At 46.2% G+C, this 19,109-nt stretch overlaps 1 protein-coding gene across 1 annotated transcript; it reads right to left on the bottom strand.

The window, feature by feature from the left end:
- Window positions 1–710: 710 nt before the first annotated feature.
- On the bottom strand, window positions 711–18,603 carry EXOC3L1 (exocyst complex component 3 like 1). Its single transcript, XM_035119176.2, has 13 exons — window positions 18,465–18,603; window positions 15,507–15,667; window positions 13,608–13,827; window positions 12,334–13,012; window positions 11,684–11,801; window positions 9,895–10,020; window positions 9,656–9,756; window positions 8,124–8,234; window positions 7,866–8,007; window positions 6,701–6,826; window positions 5,967–6,122; window positions 4,760–4,884; window positions 711–4,020 (listed from the first exon to the last, which is right to left on the bottom strand). The coding sequence occupies exons 1-13, from the start codon at window positions 18,505–18,507 to the stop codon at window positions 3,834–3,836; spliced, it is 2,295 nt and encodes a 764-aa protein (XP_034975067.2). The 5' UTR covers window positions 18,508–18,603; the 3' UTR covers window positions 711–3,833.
- Window positions 18,604–19,109: the final 506 nt, after the last annotated feature.

Here is a 19,109-nt window from a genome sequence, read left to right as displayed (position 1 = left end):
TGTTGTTACCGTAATACCCCGCCCCTCTGCCTGGGTTGCCACCAGTCACTCTGGGTGGCTTCTTGCAGGCTTGCTTATAAATAGTTTATTTATTGTTCACTCATTGTGACGCTTTTAAATGTTATAAACCGCTTTCAATAGGCTTCTCCAGAAAAGTGCCTTTAAAATATCGTGAAATAAAATAAATGGACCCATTCTCTGTTGTGTGGCATTATTTTTGCAGGTGGAACATCCCAGCTGGGGAAACTCCTGTTGAATGTAGGCATGAAGTCACCCAAGATGAAATGTGAAACAGCATTGCCTTGTGCATGAACTCTCATCGTTTACATACGGCATATAAAATGAAGGTGGGAATAACTAGTGCTTGTGGTTGCTTGGTATTCAATGAAGTATACTCTGTGCATGTTCAGAGGCAAACATTTCTTTCTTATAACTTATAACTTATTATAACTTCTCTTAAGCCTGGCAGTGCTACATTCCTGGAAGAAGAAAACAGTAGATGTCATGAGGGGGCAACTGCCACCAAGACCCTGTTTGGGGGAATAACTTTTTGGCAGGATTGTTTCTGAAGTTCCAGGCCAGAGTTTGATATTTATTCTGCTGCCAGGTACCGGTATGTTCCAGAGGACAGGTGCTCTCAAAAGCAGGCTTTGTCAGCCAGAGACAACCAGAAACTGAGCTTTAAATCAATTTTTTTTGTTAGCTACCTTGCAATAATATAATCCACTCAGAACTTTTAATTGAACAACATCATACTTGTTAACTCACTTTAAGGGAACATGGGAGATTAAAGTCAGCAGTAAACTTATTGAAAGCTGGACATATTTTTCAATATATTGAAAAAGAATTAAAACATAAGAAGATGATCCTCGCTGGATATGAAGAAATAACATCATTTGAATCACATTTCTTGAGACAGTTATACCATTTCTTTTTTCTCTTTTGGGGCTTGGGTTTGTTCCTTTTGCATCCGTCCAGTGTAAATAAAACTATGTATTGTGTATGATCAAAAAAATCTTATTAAATATACAACATGTTATTAAATGACATAACATAAGAAACATGTTTGGTTGAAAAAGGCCCCAATATGAATATGCGATGTTCTCTAGAAAGAGAATTCAAAGGCTTTATTAGAAATCAGTGTGCTTATAACGGACATTCAAGGGACCGTAGCCTTTTTAAGCTGCTCTCTGAAGTGCTATATGGCACTTCTGTGGGGGACTACAAAAGCCGAGTTATTTGTGGACGATAAATCTAAGGATACTACTGGTGCAATGTAGCATTTGTAATTCTAGATTTAGGCACCATATTTGCAATACATTTGAAGCAGCATTATGCCACTTTTTAACAGTCACGTCATCTCCCAAAGAATCCTGGGAACCGTGATTTGTTAAAGCTGCTGAAAGTTGTTAGGAGAGCCCTATTCTCCTCACAGAGCTACTGTTTCCAGAGTGGTTGAGCAATCAATACTTTTTCTTAGGGGACTCTGAGAATCGTAGCTTTGTGACAGGAATAGTGGGCCTCTTAACAATCCTTAGCACCCAAAGAGTCATGGGAACTATTTAAGGGCGCTGGGAGTTGTGAGAAGACTCTTAACAAACTACAGGCCCCCAAATTATTTGGGAGGAGTCATGAGTGTATATGGGAGCTTTAAATGGATGGTGTGACTATGACTTGAAGCAACACATCAGCTCCATTTTCTTCTTGACAGTCCTTCAGGAATTTGAAGACAACTATCATGTCACCCTGTCATCTTTTATTCTCCAATCTAAACACTTATCTCCTTCAAACATTTCTTACTGGATTTGGTTTCCAGATCCCTCACAATACTGGTCATGTACGAGTGGTGAAAGGAGAAAGGGACCGAACAAGGATGAGGCTTTCATTTTGCTGCATTCTATTGTTTTTGGAGTGGCGTTGTTCTGTGAAGTTCACATGGTCCACATGGAACATGGCAGGCAATGGTGGTTAGCTGGGGTTAAGGGAAATGCACTCTGTAGATGCTCAGAGGCAAACCTTTCTTATTATTTCTCATGAATCTGGTAGTGGTAAATCCCTGAAGAGCAGGTGTTGTGAGGAGGTAACTGATAAAGCCCATTGCTTGAAAAAGGCCCCATGAGAAAGTGTGTTTTTGAGAAAAGAAATGCAAGTTTATGTTTTATACCTGTTAAAGGAGGGGAAAGAGCATCACTTCCTGTTGTAGCTTTCAAAATGTGTGGCTTGTGATAGGGGAAAGAACTTCTGTTTTTCCTGCAGAGACAGCAGAAATGATTTCTAGATGTGTACTCAACAGATTTTGAAATGAATTGTTTCACATCCACACTTACTCCACCATGCAACCAGCCCAGGGTTGGGTAGGGTAACCATGTGCACTACCTTACAGAGGACAGGCCTCTATCACTATCCTTGCAGGGGACTAGAGATGGGTGAATCTGTTAATTTTGGTTTCCCTCAGTTTTGCATTCCAATCTTACGTTCAGTTGTCCACATTTCCACATCAGTTTTGCAATTTAAAAAGATAAAGGTTCTCATGAAAATTCATCAGCATTTTAGTGTGAATTTCTCTTGCATGAAGTTTTGCCAAATGCACAAATTGCCAAATTCTGCTAATATGTTGCATTTTGGTATGTTATTTTTCACACACACTTTACCTCAGTATATGCATTTTTGTTACATTGCTTGGCTGGAGAAATGCAGTGCAAAATTCAGGAAAGTGCTAATTTTGATGAATGGTTGTGTTTTGGTTCCCATATTGATAACGAAGGGGCAAATTAGGTAGATTCACCTTTAAATGTGAACTGATTCAAATCCCCCCCCCCAATCCCCACAGCGAACCTAGCATGCAAAGAGATGGCGGATTATCTCTTCCCTTCCTAACATGATTGGCCAGGCATTTAGGGCCCAAGATATGCTGGAGTGGTTGATTTCCATTGCACTGGGAAGAAAAAAAGATATAATAAGCTGGTCCTCCCTAAGTGCCATGTTCCCCGTAAGGGCTACATGCCTTTAATTTAGAAAAGAAAAACAAGCTATATAACTGAATGCTATTTATCTAGAAAACATTATCTAGCAAACATATTCAGTTCTTAAGCATTAATCAGTAAATATGTTGCTCTTGTGCTCCATGATTTGCATAGTTCTAGGATAATAGCACATTACCCTGTCTGCATAATTTGTAATGACAATGCAATAAGCAGTGCTCTTTTGGGAGTAGAGGCCGGAACTGGCTTTGGTGCCATTTGCCAATCATATTCCTCTTTTCTAAATGCTACAAGATACGGGCTTCAGTGTACTAGTTGGTCTGCACAAGTGTTACACTCATATACTGTGTAGCATTCATAAGTGGGTTTGGGTGTGGATGTGATCTGAGCATATATTAATACTCCAAACCACACAACCCACAGAAACTAGTGCAACTGGTGCGTAATAGACAACCATTCCTGTGTATAATCTTGCATAGAATATAGAGCAGGTGTGGAGAGCCTTTGGCCCTGCAGATGCTGCTAAACTCCCATCAGTCATAGCAAACATGACCAATGGCTAGGGATGATGGAAATTGTAGTTCAGCAACATCTGGAGGCCTCACACATGATAAGGAGACTGCATGTGGCTGTGCATGGCTGTGAATATGGGAGACAGCACACAAAACTGACGAAATTTAGCCCTGCCCCCCCTCCACAAAATGGCACCATGTGTTTTGGATCACTGGGATGTAAAAAAAACAACAACAACCAACAGGCACAATCCCCACTCAGGTTCCATCTTGCTACCATCCTGGCAAAGTTAGCAGTGCAGCTGTGGAGATGAGCAGCCTGGCAGCATCTGTGGACGTATCAGGCACATTTGGACTTCCCAAGGCAGAAGGGTGGCTCTGGAGCTGGAACAAAAATGTTGCTAAAAACTGGGTGATAGTTCTCAGGCAGTACTTGAGGATTCTGCACCATGATCTCCAGCACGTTGTTGTGGATTTCTTTAGAGATGTCGCCACGCAAGTGGAGGAGCATGGAAACGTGGTCTTCGCTGGTGAAACAACAGGCACAAAATGTGTTACCTCTCCCTTGTCCTCCTGCTGCCAACCAGGACTGGCCCTACCATTAGAAAGAGCGAGGCAGCCACTCCACAAGCAGATGCTAGTGGGTGGAGAGTTGGAGAAGAGAGCTGTATGTTCTCCAATGTGGCCTACCCTCCAATCCCTTAGCTAGGCTGTTGTCCTCAGGTACACTGGAGGAAAGGTACCTGATGCCAGAGCTGAAGGAAGATTGCTTTGGTGGAATGGCCTTGTGGGCCAATGTGGACCCCCTGGCAGGCCAAGATTTGCCTGCAGGTTGAAGCTTTATTAGCCTTGCATTATTGCTGGGGCGACTGCCAGAAAATGTTTTCGGCCTTGAATTTTGAGAATGGAAGGGAAGCCTCAGATCCAAGACCTGGCATCTCCAAGCCAAAGAATTTCAGTTCTCACAGTGCTGGAAAAGAACCATGATTCTCTTGTACTTCCTGTTTAGGGGCAAAATGCAAATCCAGTGCTGGGGGAAGCAGTGGTGGAAGATGGGAAAGTGTACAGTCATACCTCGGTTTAAGTATGCTTCGGTTTGAGTACTTTCAGTTTAAGTAATCTGTCTGGAACGGATTAATCCACTTTCCATTACTTTCAATGGGAAAGTTCGCTTCAGGTTAAGTACGCTTCAGGTTAAGTACAGACTTCCGGAACCAATTGTGTACTTAAACCGAGGTACCACTGTACTTGCTTTGAGTGCCCTACCTGATATCAGGATATTTTGTCACAAATCCCAGTACTTCCAGGCTCAGCATGGAGGGGTCCTTGAGACTGATGAGCTCCTGCAAGTCAGCAATCACTCTGAGAGTCTGTTCATTCTCCTCCAGGCCCTGGGAAAGGAAGCAGGAGACAAACTATACCATACCATGAGGACAGAGCGGATGGCGCGATGTGGAGGCTGCAAGATGAGTTATGATTGTCGAGTGACTATTACTACTGTTAGCAGTTGCAGTTATACTGCATGTAGGTTTTGCGTTTTTATACATTGATTTTTGTTGAGATAGGTAAACCTCTCAGAGATTTTTTTTAATATAAATATAACATGGTATACAAGTTCAACATTAGACATTAAAGCATAGAGCAGCCCAGTCATTGCTAGATTACCTTCCACAGCTTCCTTGAACAAAGTTCAACTAAGGAACAACTAGCAGCTGTTGGCAGAGCCGGCCTCATGGCCAGGTGTTTATTCCCCAACCCCAACCCACCTTCCTGCACCAAACTGGCTTGGGTTGCCGCCACCTGACCAAAAGGGCACTTGCCTGACGTGACTTTTTCATGCAGGTACTGAAATGCAAAGACACCTCAGGAGTAAACAGCAACTCTAGCTGGTATTATCGGCCAGACTTGCTAGCCAACCATGTTGATCTCCCCATAGTTCGGCCCTAGGAGAAACCTGCACAGGTTTCTTTGGAAGCTGGAAGTCGTGCAACTAGATGCTAGGGATGTTTGAAAATTTTGCTCAGTTCACATTTTAAGTGAATTTATTCCATTCTTATGTCCCAGACTAATACAGGAACTGGAATGCAGTTATTCTTCAGTTGTTGAATATCTTAAAATTTTGCAATATAGTTAATGGCTCAAAAATATACCAAAATATGTACTTCGGGTTAAACTGCATATAAAAAATGTGAATTTCCCCCCAATTTAAAACTAAACAAGTAGCTGATTGTTGCGGAAACTGGAAATAACTAACTTATGAATGAACACATGCAGAACTGACATGATCTGGAAATAGACTGATCTGTTCATCCCAATTTGATCTTTGCTGGCCACGCACACAACTTTGTACCGCTGTTCGGCTTGGTGAGCAAAGTTAATCTCCCTTTCCTCTGTGATCACCAGCAGCTGCCAACCCCATCCTTGGAATGTGTCTGGCAAAACATGTTAGCTGTTAGCTGTTCCTTTCTCTCACCAGGCTGCAGAAGAGCCCCTTCAGCTGAGAGGCGTCTTGCATCATCTGCCTGGCCATCCGGTTTCTCTCCTCAGCATTCCGGCAGACTAGCCTTTTCTGCAAGAGAGCCCTCACGTACTGGCTCATGACCAAGCGCTCAGTCTCTGACAGGAGGTGCTGGACATCAAGGGGGGAAAATTGCCTTGGTCATTCTAGTTAATGGGAGCTGCACTGAGACAAAAGGCAGAAATGCAGTGTGTGTGTGTTTCCTGCAGTGGCGGCTGGTGCCCACTGGGTCTGGTAGGGCAGGAGGCAGGGAGGCCAACAGTAGGGGGAGCCAGAGCCAATGGCAGGCAGAGATAACTAATTCTAGTATTGTCCCCATCTTGCTGGTGATGGGTGGCGCTGAAGCTGGCAAGGGCAGGGCGAGAGCAAAAAGTGGGAAGGACCCCTCCCTCCCTCCGTCTCTTTCTTCCACCCCATTTTCTTTCTCTTTCTGATAAGTTTGCAGAGAGCTTACCCTCACTTTCTGTCATTCCAGCAGTCTTGGCTCCCTGCCCCTTTCTCGCCAGGCCCCCCTCACCCACTTGAAATCCAAAGCCCAAAGGCCACAGGTAAACCTCAGGGTGCAGATCCCCCACTTCTAGAACCTAGAGACAATACTCAAATGGTAGACCACCCTCCCTGAAGCTTGCCAACCAGCAGTGCACAGATCTTCCCACTGCTGTCAGCCCCCAGCTATGGAGGGATCTTACCATGCTGATTGGTTTATGAGTTCTGCAGAAGAATTTCATGTGCATCTCTACCACCTCGCATATGCTGCTTAGCACCTGAGATTCACCAGACAGCCATTGACGGGAGGGCATCTGAGCAAACGGAGGCTGCGACAGAACAAGGGACGTACCAAGTTGTTTTAAATCTCTCTCTCTCTCTCTCTCTCTCTCTCTCTCTCTCTCTCTCTCTCTCTCTCACACACACACACACACACACACACACACACACCACCTTCCAGAAGGAAGTCCAGAGTGGCTTACAGCAACAATAAATACAGGCAAACCTACAAAATGGCATAGAACTCCTCTGCAAATACTACGTGTTACGTTGCCTTTAAAAGACCCGCTCAATGAAGTATGTTTTGGTTTGCCTCTTGCAGGGTCAAGCTCTGGTGTATCTCCTTTGAGCAGAAGATCTATAGCTGTGAAGGCAGAGCAGATAGTTAGCCTGGCTTCCACCAATTTGCCCTCACCAGGAGCTTGGCTGCTGCAAACTAGGGCTCCACAAGCCTCTTTGTGCTTGCTTGCAAGTACAGGCACTCAGAACCCCTCCAGAGATCTTTTTCAAAAACTGCATTCATTATTATTTGTGCTCATGGTGGTATTAGGGCAGTTGTAAATGGGAATCTCTAACTCACTTACTATGCACCAGAGGCGGGGAACCTTTTTCAGTCTGAGGACCACATTCCCTTCTGGGCAAGCTTCTGAGGGTCGCATGCCACTCACCCCCACCCACCCTCTGAATATACATAAGGGTCTGGTTACTTCTGTTTCAGTGTATCTGAAGAAGTGTGCATGCACACGAAAGCTCATACCAAAATAAAAACTTAGTTGGTCTTTAAGGTGCTACTGAAGGAATTCTTTAATTTTGTTTCGACTCAGACCAACACGGCTACCTACCAGTAGGTTAGTTTGGACAATCTCACACAGCGCTCTCTTATTTTCCATCCAGGCAAGCAGGAAGCATTGTTCAGGGTATATTCTAGCCTGGGAAAAACTCGTGTGTGGATGTGAAACAGGGTCAGTAAGGGACATGGCCTTGGGAGAGTTCCAAGGGCCAGACAGAGAGGCCCGCAGGGCTACATTTGGCCCCCTAGGGCTGCGGGTCCCCACCTCAACCATAGGCTTTCCTAACAACAATGGATACCTGCAGATCTGCCAGAATCTCCTCCAGCAGCAGCTGGCATGCCTTCTTTTGTGCTTTCTCCAGGGCAACATGAAGGGTTGATGACATCTTGCTGGCCTCTGAGGATGTTGATCTGCCTTCACACAGGGCTGCAATGGAGGTGCTGCCAGTGGAGGGAAGAGGAATAGCTGGAAAGCGGGCTTGCATGCAGCCTGCTAGCAAGAAAAGCCCAGATACAGAAGGCATATGGGAGGAATCAATCACAGGAGTTGGGAATACCTGAGAACCTGGCAGTTGTTGAGGGTTGATAGCAAGTAAGGCACATAGCACTTGGAGGTTGCAGGCTCTCGTTGATGCTCCTTGCCAAATCCCACCAGGTCTTCATACAGGCTGCAGAGAGCACAGCAGTTGTCATGGCATCTTGCACACCAGTAGCCAAACCCACCCACCCCATCCCATGTGTCTTGAGAGCGAAACAGTGCAGAGTTCCGCATATGATGAAGAATAAGCAGACCTATGCCTCATCTTCAGTATACATTTAAAGCACTTTTGCCACTTTAACAATTCTGGTTACTCCCAAAGAATCCTGAGAATTGTAGTTTGTTAAGGGTGTGCTGAGAGTTGGTAGGAAACTGTTACTCCCCTCACAGAGCTACAATTCTCAGCATGGCTTAGCAGTCAGTGCTTCACAGGAACCATAGATCTGTAAGGAAAATGTGTCTTTAACAAACTACAGTTTGGGATGAATGAATGTGTAATCCTGAAGCGCCCTCTGATGGCTTTAGAAGAATTAGACAAATTCATGAAGGGACAATGGCTACTAACCACTATTGTTAAATACTGCCTCCAAGATTGGAGGCGGACAACTTGTTTACTGAGCTTATGAGGCGGTTAGACTACATCTGGTCTTTACTGAGCTTTTTTCTGATTTGTTTGTGGGGTGATTATACAACAATGAGAATTCATCCTGATTTGCTTGCGAGTTGATTTTACCTCTTTCTATTAGTCATTTGTCCACCCTACACTTTTTAGTGCATTTATCACTTTCCTAACTGCAAAAAGCCAGGATTTTGTTTTAAACTGGATTTGTTGTGCTAGGTCAACAGAGAGCTTTAATCCGCCTTCATTTCTGGTATGAGCTTAAATTCCTCCTGCATAATACTGACAAGATCTGGAAATGATGCCTCTTCTGGGGAAGAGTAGAGGGAGAGAGGGAGAACTGTTGCATTCATGTCCTGTTTGCAGGATCCCCACAGAGCTATGTATGGGAAGCAAGGTGCTGGACAAGACAGGCCTTTGGTCTGATCCCTCAGGGGTGTTCTTATGGCGCAGAAATAACATACCTCATTTCAAACCCACCAAAGGTTTTCTGTGAGGAAAATGGAGCCTCAGTTGGAGCAGGATTAGGGAAATGAGCCTCCACAGCCTCCAATGAAAGAAAGGGGAAAGGAGCAGGGATCCTTAGCAGGAATGATAACCAAATTCAAGTAAGAACCCAAGATGTCTCATTGGGCTAGGCCTGAAGGTCCTATTGCTGGTGAATTAATGTTAGGGACTTGGGAAGCTACTGAGTCAGATCATTGCTCCATCAATGTATTGTCATCACTGATGGGCAGCAATTCTCAAGGGTTTAAGACAGCATTCTCTCCCAGTCCTACCTGTAGATGCCCTACTTGGGACCTTTGGCATACAAAGCAGGTAGATTTACTGCCGAGTTATGATACTTTTCCCTCTGTGCTGTGCTGTGATGAGCTTCCTTTTCTTGCCTCTCAGTCCCTACTCTGCGTCAGCAGCATGGAGAGAGAACTGACCTGCCCAGGAAGACCTCAAGCTCCTCCAGGGCCATGCTGCACAACTTCTGCCGCAGAGTATCTGAGATGAGGGATGCCACTCGGATATTTTCATCCAGCATCTGGGGCAGGCAAAGAAAGAGAGGAAGGCGATTGGATGAGTGGGGATCAAACACATGGCTTTGGTTCTGCAGCCAATAGGACTCGCTGTATAGGAATCAGGTAGGCTTCCCCGCAGTGCATTGTCTTTCTTCTCTGACCTTCATGACAATCATGGGAAGGCTGGTCTGGAAGCAGCCTTGATAGTCTGATTCAGGCTCCTCTTCACTGAACCACTCTTTAAACTCCATCTCCAGCGTCTTCTGCATCCACTGAGCAAAGCTGGCCTAGAAGAACAAACGGAGATGAATTATGGCAGCAGAAGTTGGGGAACCTTATTCACCCCGAGGGCTGCATTTCTGTCTGGACAACCTTCTGAGGGTCATGTGCCTATTGTGGGTGTGGCTAGAGACAAAAGCAGGCGGAGCAACAAATGTGAACGTCATTTTTGCATGTGGGCTAATTTCTCCACATGCAGCTCTCTATCTTCCATCCAGACAAACAAACAAACAAACACAAAGCATGTTCTGAATTCAATGACACATTCCAGCCAAGAAAAAGCACTCATGGGTGAGACCTGGTGAAAGTTCCCAGGGCCAGATAGAGAGGCCTGGCTGGGGTGGGTGGACAAATTTGGCTCTCAGACCTAAGTATTCTCTTTTTAAGTGAAGACTGGGGACCCTCCACTGCACACAAGCCACTCACAACCCTTGCAGTGTTCATATTCATTTGCCTAGCTCCTTTCTCCTGCGGATGAGAAACAGGTTTGTTGTGCAAGACCTCCTAATCATCTTGAGCAAACCTGAATCTGCTGGCCTGTGACTGAATTCCACCTGAAAATAGTGACAGTCTGGAAGCGTCCATTGTTTCACAGCAGTGGAGAGAAATAGGGAGAGAAATAGGAGGTAGCAGGTTTTCAGGAAGACCAAAGGTGAATGTAGAACACCCTTAACAGACTGTAGCTCTCTGAATTCTTCAGGGGAAGCAATGTGCATTAAATGTACTGTGAATGTGTGGTGTGGATCTGAGCTGTATGTACTGTATGTCAGCTGCCCCACTGAAAAGATGTTTCCCTGAAAGGTAGCACTTTCTGTGCTATTTTAGGGTGGGATTCGATCTCTTGCAGCAAACCTGTCTCCCAAATCAGGATGAATGCTCGTTAAATAGCCAACACATTCTAACCTCCCCAGCAAATAAATCAGGATGAATGCTCAATAAGCAGGTGATCTGGAAGTGCCTGATGAAAACTCCAGAGACTAGAAGGGCTTAAGAGGCAAACTGCACAGAAGTAACACGTTTTGGCTGAAGGCTGCTTATTCTGAATAAAAGCAGCTTGGGGTAGAGACCTATTTTGAACAGAGAAGTAGCAGACGGAGGAGGAATGCTTAGCCCTTTCTTCACCAGCCATTTCCCCATCTGCTCCAAATTGACCCACAGAGTCCCAAGTGTGTGGTTGCCTGAGTTTGGAACCCTGGGCAGGGCCAAATCAGCTGGGGAGACAATCTGGACCAGGAAAATGGGTGGTGGGAAAAGGGTGAAGTACCACTGCCTCATCTACCCCCTATCTGTTCAAAATGGGCATCTCCGGAAGGTGCTTTTCTTCATAAAGAGGAGACGACAAGGACTCTTTACACAACTTTGTGTATAGCATAACACGGCATCAAGTAATATGCCATTTGTCCCTTATTCACAAGAATATGCTGGATACTGAGTTAGACAACTGGTTCCTCTAGCTCAGTACTGGTCCATCTGGCCCACAGCAGCTCTCTAGAGTTTCAGAAAGGGAATAGTTCCACATTCACTGGTAAGAAAAGATCTCCACCTGAATATTTGGAGAACTTCATATTAACACTCTCCAGCACTCAGGTTTCTAGGCCAACCAGCAAATCTAAATATATGAGTGCTTCAGTATCCCCAGTCATTTTGTTTCCCACGGTCTTCACGACTCACCTGCACTTTCCCCACATAGGTTTGCTCCAAATAGTCTACTGTATCCACAGGAAGCAGAGGACCCAAGACTGTGATGTCCACTTCAGGTAGAAGGCTTGGGTGGGTCATCATTTCTGAGCTGTGGAATAACAAGAAGGGTCAGGAGCAAAAGGTACCTAAGTTCAACTGTCCCCTGCCAGGCTGTTCAGTACACCTAAAGTAGGATTATATGTGAATATTTCTAGTATTCTTGTACTTGAGAGTATGGGGAAATGCAGTCCATTGCCAAATCTGCTTCTTTGCAAATTCCACCCTGCCTGCTGGATAAACATCCAAACATGATTGGATAAACATCCACCTGTTTAAAGCATTATCCTACCACTTTAACAGTCACGGCTTTCCCCAAAGCATCCTGGGAACTCTACTTCATCAAGGGTGATGAGAGTTCTCAGTAGACCTTTCACAAACGACAGTTCCCATAATTCTTTGGGGGAGCCATGACTGTTAAAGTGGCCTACAAGTGCTTCAAATGGATGGTGTTGTTTGGGGTTCCAAGTCAGAGTTATGGGCGGTAGGCAAATGTAAACCCCCAGCACTTCTTTTTCTAAAAAAAAATTAATGACCCCTCACTTCCCCTATGAACCCCAACACCTGCCATCAGGAGCACTGACCTTGGGTAGACATGGAGTGCCCACTGGAGAAGAGTAAAGACCTCCTGCTTCTCCAGCTCCCGAGTGAGGACGTGATGCAGGTGTTTGGCAAGGCCTTGATGATACATGGCAGCAAAGGTTGCGACAATATTGTACTGAGGAGGGCAGCACTGGGCCATCAGGTCTTTCACAACACACAGTTCGGCCAGGATGCTGCTCTGCAAGGACTCCAAATGTTGAGTGAGGTGCTGGCCTTGGGCACTGCTTGGCATGGCCTGGAAGTGGGAAGCGACTATGGTGTCTTGTATAACCTGGAAGAACTTCTGCCTCCAGCACTTGGGGCGCCCTGGCGGGAGGAAGCCAGAAGGAAGCTGAGATCTCAGTAGCAGAGCAGCGTCAATGCTCTCCTCACGCTCAATAATGCGTAGCGTGGAGACAAAGAGGGAGGGGTCCTCAGACACCAGTCTTGTGCTGTGGGCCACAACATGCCATAGGTGCTGGGCAAGGGCATCATTTAGTTCCAGGAGGCCCCTGAAGTAGGACTCTACACTGGCCAGGTGCGAGGGGCTGAGTAGGTTGTGGTGATGCAACTGGAACAGGATGCTGTCCCGTAAACTCTCTAGGTCCATGAATCCTGTGTGGGCTTCCAGCAGGTGGTGATTCTGCAGGAGGTCAAAGGTCTCGGAAAGGAGTTCGTGTACTGTGTGGGAAAGAAGAAAGGGAGAAGAAATGCAGGGCTTCAAAAGCATAACCTAGGGAAGGAAAAGGATTGATATCCAGTGTGGTTAGAGCAGTGGTTAGAGCAGGAGGGGGAAACCCTCAGTCCAAAGGCACTCAGCTGGCTGGGCAGATGAGGGGGAAAGGGGTGCTGTACAAAGTATGCAGCTCCTCTACAAGATTATCTGCTGCAAGACGATCAAGCCAGAGAGGGAAATGTCTCAGCTGAAAGGTAGGTGCGTTGCTTGCAGATATATAGAAGGTCGTCTCATGTGTTTTGGAATTGCATGCATGCAGTTTTCAGGATGCAATGGCATTTTGATATTTGAGGTTTTGAATAGCTGCAAGGCAGGTCAAGACCCGCCTCTTTACCCAAGCCCTTGGCTGAGTGCTCTGTGCTGGTGTTTTGTTATGCTGATATGATTGTTTTGCAGTTTAATTTCATAATTTTAGTTGTTCATTGCACTCATTCTAATTGTGTGGTTTTTGTAACCCACTCTGGGACCATTTGGTGAAGAGGCACAGATGTAACAAGTGGATATAATAATAAACAACACGTATTGCAAACTGAGGCTCACCTGAGAAAAGTTGGGGCAATGTCTGGGCAACTGAACCCAGCTGGGCATGTTCCACTGCCACCTCTTGTAGTCGCTGCAGGCTCTGAAAAGAGTTGGTGCTGGATGCCAAGGACTGGTGTATGTTTCTCAATGCTTGCCGCACATGTCGAACATCTGCAGTGGCTGAGTGCAACTGCTCCAGGCCTGTGCTCACACCCTCCAGGTAGGACTGCACAGTTGACTAGGGACAGAGAGAATCAAGTGGCAAAGAGGACACAGAGACTTCACAGGCAGGACAAAGGGCCGTGGCTCAGTGATATAAAACATCTGCTTTCCATGCAGAAAGTCCTAAATTCAATCCCCAGCATCTCCAACTAAGGCTGGGATGGAGCCCTACTTGAAACCTGGAGAGCTGCTGCCAGTAAGTGTAGACAATACTGTGCTAGCTAGCTCTGACTCAGTATAACGCAGCTTCCTGTGTGAAAAGCTCATATCTGGATCTCCAAGCCCTTGTTCTATTAAATTCGTAATCAAGGCTGCTTAAACCAGTAAGATTTCAGGATCAAGCTGCATTAATACTTGAAAGAGTGGCTCTCCTTGTATTTGCCAACCTGACAACTGAGGTTTTGGGCAATGGCCAACAGACAGTGAACCAGGATAGGGCCTTTTCTGTTGTGGTGTCCTGGATGTGGCATCACCTGCCTCTGTAGGTGTGCCAGGCATCACCAGGATATCAGTTTTGTCATAAAGACACACCTCTCCACCTGGGCCTTTGGAACCCCACTGGCATTGGTGTTGGGTGATTTTGGATTTAAATCCTTTTTGCTAAGCTTATTCAAGGCTGTTATTGTTAGGCTAGTCTTATCCTGTTGCTGGTTTTATTTTGTTATGCTTGCATACCCCTGTGGGTTTTCTTTCTTTCTTTTTGGTGTTGCTTTTTTACTGTAAGCCACTCAGAGAACCTTTGTTAGGTAAAGGTAAAGGACCCCTGGACGGTTAAGTCCGGTCAAAGGCGACTATGGGGTTTGGCGCTCATCTCGAGGGAGCTGGCGCTTGTCCACAGACAGCTTTCCAGGTCACGTGGCCAGCATGACTAAACTGCTACTGGCACAACGGAACACTGTGCCGAAAGCCAGAGAGCATGGGAATGCTGTTTACCTTCCCGCCGCAGCGGTACCTATTTATTTACTTGCACTGGCGTGCTTTCAAACTGCTAGGTTGGCAGGAGCTGGGACAGAGCAACGGGATCTCACCCTGTTGTGGGGATTCGAACCGCCAACCTTCCAATCAGCAAGCCAAAGAGGCTTAGTTGTTTAAACCACAGTGCCACCTTTGTCCCTAGAAACTTTGTTATTGGGTGGTGTATAAATAAAGCTAGGCATAGCCAAGGCCTGGCACCTGGGATTGGTACTGATGGGCACTTGCCAAGGCCCATAACCCAGCGTCAAGCCTTGAAACTCCCTGATCCTGCTGGTTCTCTTTTTTACAGACAACAACAGCCCTTGCCCACTTTGAGCAAGCTGCCAGTGATAGGGGTAGGGAGAAGACGCAACTGCCTTTGGTCACATGACCCTTCTGGCGAACCCATCCAATGGCCACCCAAAACCTGGAAGAGCTAACCCAGGTGTTCAGGGAACAGTCCGTGGAGGGCGAGTGGGGCACTGTCACCCAGCCCCCAACTGCCTCCCTCCATACTTACATCGGGTTCAGGAGGTAGCATTGCCTGTCCCCTTCCTCTTCCTTACTGAGTGTGGCCACTGCAGAACTCAGCAGGGAGGAGGATGGAGACAAAGCTAGAATCCGTTGCGTCTGCTTGTCATTGGCATTTGCCTCCACTGCATGTTGGGTCCCCTGATTTCCTCCCTCCCAATCCCAATGGCACCGGCCAGCACTGGTTTCAGCACTGCTGCAACCACCAACCTTTATGCGGGATTGGATGGAACTGTTGCGTTGTATCTCTCGGATCCGATACTCCCCAAGGCCCTCCAATTTGTCAGGTCGGTAGAAGACCCCAGATGCCCATTTTAAGGCAGCTCCTCTTGCTAATTTTTCAGCCTTTTCCACTTCTGGCCATTCCTGGTCTAAAACAGAGAAGGAAGAGGGAGAAGAAGAAAAACCACACATACAGCTGCGAGTCTTTGCAAGACAGGAATTGCTCTTCCATCCCCAGCTGCTTCCCTGGAATGCAGGAAGGAAACAGGATGTGACCGCCTACCCACGGTCTGGATAGCCTAGGGGGAGAGGTGGAATATCGGTGGAGGGGAAGCTTCTGGAGCTTGGAGACACAATGACCTGGGATGGGAAAGGAGGCACACTTGTATTGTCAGACGTCTGGCTTCAGAGACAAGAGACAAGGCGGGAAAGGGGGCGTTAGAAGGGCGTCTGGAGTCTGATAACTAATTCCCTCTACTAAAGAATAGCTGTTCTATTTATAATAGGCAAAAGGGCAATTATGAGGCTGTTAACATGCTACCAGAGTTAGTTCAAGCTTTTGCTTTTAGCATTCAAAGCCCTGTAGAACTTGGGGTCAGGTTACCTGAGGGATCGTCCAGCAACTTTGCAGTGGAGGCTGGAAGATAGGAAATTTTGCAAAGCTAAATGGATTATTCCACTATAAACAGCCACAACTTCCCCCAAAGAATTCTGGGAACTGCAGTTTGCTAAGGGTGCTGAGAGTTGTCAGGAACGCTCTATTACCCTCACAGTCCTGTAATTACCAGAGTTCCAATAGCCAGGGCCACCCCTTGAACTGGTTATTAGTAAGGAGTTGGCAGGTGGCTGCAGGGAGATTTAACTTGGTGGGGCAGTGCCCTATTTGCCCTAATGGACCAGCCTCCACTGCAATTGTGTTCCTCTGGTGGGGGCATTGTTAAGAGTTCTGCATGTTCCAGATGTATTCATGAGGTCAACTAAAACCCAAGACTTAAGTGTTGTTGTGGCTTCAGCTCTCTGGAATCGGCTCCCTGGTGAAATTAGACAAGCACTTGGCCTTTTAGGCAGATATTGAAAGCTTTTAAAGAAGAGTTACCCTGAGGAGTGACTCAGCCGTTTTACACTCAGGAGTGACTCAGCCATTTTTTAATGGCATCTTGTAATTTATGACTTTTAAGATTTGCTTTTTTAAATGTTACATACAGTGGTACCTCGGTTTATGAACTTAATCCATTCCGGAAGTCCGTTCTTACACCAAAACTGTTCTTAAACTGAGGCACGCTTTCCCTAATGAGGCCTCCCGCCGCCGGTGCCCTTCCACCATTTGGCTTCCGTTCTTAGACCGAGGTAAAGTTAGCAAACCAGGACACTACTTCCGGTTTTGCGGAGTTTGTAAACCAAATAGTTCGTAAACAGGGCTGTCCTTAAACCAAGGTACCACTGTATATCTAATATTTTTGTTGTACACTACTTTGGAAACTTTAGTTTGGAAGTGGTTTGAAGCACATTAAAGACATAAAGGGTGAATTCAAATGACTGGGCAAATCTGTAACATGTAAGATCAACCTTCTCCAATATGATGCCCTCCAGATGTTCTGAAATACACTGCCCATTAGTTGTGCTGAGTGAGTCTGCTGGGAGTTGCAATCCAAAACATCTGGAAGGCTGATGTAAAGAAATCCAACATTGCCACTCCTCTGCATCCAAAGCATGAAGGTGTTGTAACACCAGGCTTCACCTTGTGATAAGAGGCTTACAGACCAGAAGTAGCCCACTGTGTCCCCTCCAGATATTGTTGGACTATAACTCCTATTATCCTTGACTATTGTACATGCTGGCTTGTGGCTTATGGGAGTTGGAGTCCAACAACTCTCATCACTCCTAGCGGCACCGTGTTGTCTAATCCTGCACTACTTTATTTAGTTCATTTATATCCCACCGTTTTTTCCAAGGAGCTCAAGCTGACATACATGGTTTTTTCACACCCCACATGTATTGCCAACAATAACCCTGTGAGGTAGATTAGGCTGAGAGCCAGTGATTGGCCCAAGGTTACCCAGTAAACATCATGGCTGAGTGGGATTTGAACCCTGCCCCCCCAGAGCCTACTCTCACACTCTAACCCAGGCACCTCCAAACTTTGGCCCTCCAGATGTTTTGGACTACAATCCCCATCATCCCTGACCATTGGTCCTGTTAGCTAGGGATCATGGGAGTTGTAGGCCAAAACATCTGGAGGGCTGCAGTTTGGGGATGCCTGCTCTAACCACTGCTCCACATTGACTCTAGTCTAGACATACAGTACCCAACATAGCGGCATACACTAGAGCGGCTGTGTGTCCTGCTTTCAGAGGACACTTCTCTACTTGAAGGGCTGCCAGGGGCCAGTCCTTTATTTAAAAGTGTCCTCTATCAGAGCACCACACAGTAAAGTTTTAAAGCACCTATGGTGTTGCTCCCAGTAATGACAGACAGAAGACAAACAAACCAATATCTGGCTCTGATTTTTCTAGAGCCCATTTCTTTCTAAAAAGGACAGTTACTATGACATGTAAGTCTCTCTTTGAGACCTCTCCCTTCCTGCATGACCCCAAGAATGCAATATTATCTACGTCTCACAGCCAAGGTGGATAAAGTTCAAGCGCTTTTCTTAAAGTGGAAGGTGCCTGGCACCCATATACTGATGGTTAGGCTAAAATTGCCTGGTACCTTCCTCCTTAAGGAAAGCACTTTAAAATCATAATCTCATTCATTGTATGTGTGCCGAGATGTCAGGCATTTTTTGCCATCAATTGCCAGAACAGGCAGTTCTTTCTCAAGTAGGGAGAGGGAAAGAAATCAACACAGCTAGGGGACTTGCTGTACCCAAAGCCCATCTAGGAAGGGCCCCATATGCCCCACCCCACTGAATGGTACGGTCATAGGGGTCCTGTAATTTCCCATTACCTTTGGATCTGGTGGAATCGTCCTCCTCTGCAGACATGCCCATAGATTCAGCTGCAGTGCACAGGTCCAGAGCTTAGGGCTGGGCTGAGCAGAGGAAGCAGAGCCAGCAATAGCAGTTTCCGTCAGTGATACTACTTCCAGCTCCTCAGGGGCTTGTTCTGTAACACTGCAGATACACTCAGGATGTAGGAACAGGAGGGCGGAGGAAACAGAAAATGCACTTGAAAGTTTAATTCTTAGGGAATGCAGATTAAGCAGCACAGAGCAACTCTGGTATATATGGATGCCTGGGTTGTGGCCACCAGGATTCCTGCGCGTCCCTCTGCCTTCAGCGGTAGCTACTGCTCTTTGGGACTAGTAAGGCAGAAGGCAGGGAGACCAGCAATAGGCAGAATGACAAGCAGAATCAACCCCTAACTTGTTGTAAGTAAGGAGGAAGGCAGGTCCACAAGGGCCATCTAGTCCAACCCCCGCAATGCAGGAATCTTTTGCCCAATGTGGGACTCGAACCCACAACCCTAAGATTAAGCCTCTCATGTTCTACCAACTGAGGACATGCTCTTTCAGATATTTGGGGCCCAAGTCATTTAGGGGTTTAAACACTAATGCACCTTGAATTGCGGCCATAACTGAACTGACAACCAA

Source organism: Zootoca vivipara, chromosome 6, assembly GCF_963506605.1.
Source record: "Zootoca vivipara chromosome 6, rZooViv1.1, whole genome shotgun sequence".
In the NCBI taxonomy this organism is placed as follows: Eukaryota; Metazoa; Chordata; class Lepidosauria; order Squamata; family Lacertidae; genus Zootoca; species Zootoca vivipara.
Note: the sequence above shows the minus strand (reverse complement) of the source record. Positions and strands in the feature narration are given on the sequence as shown.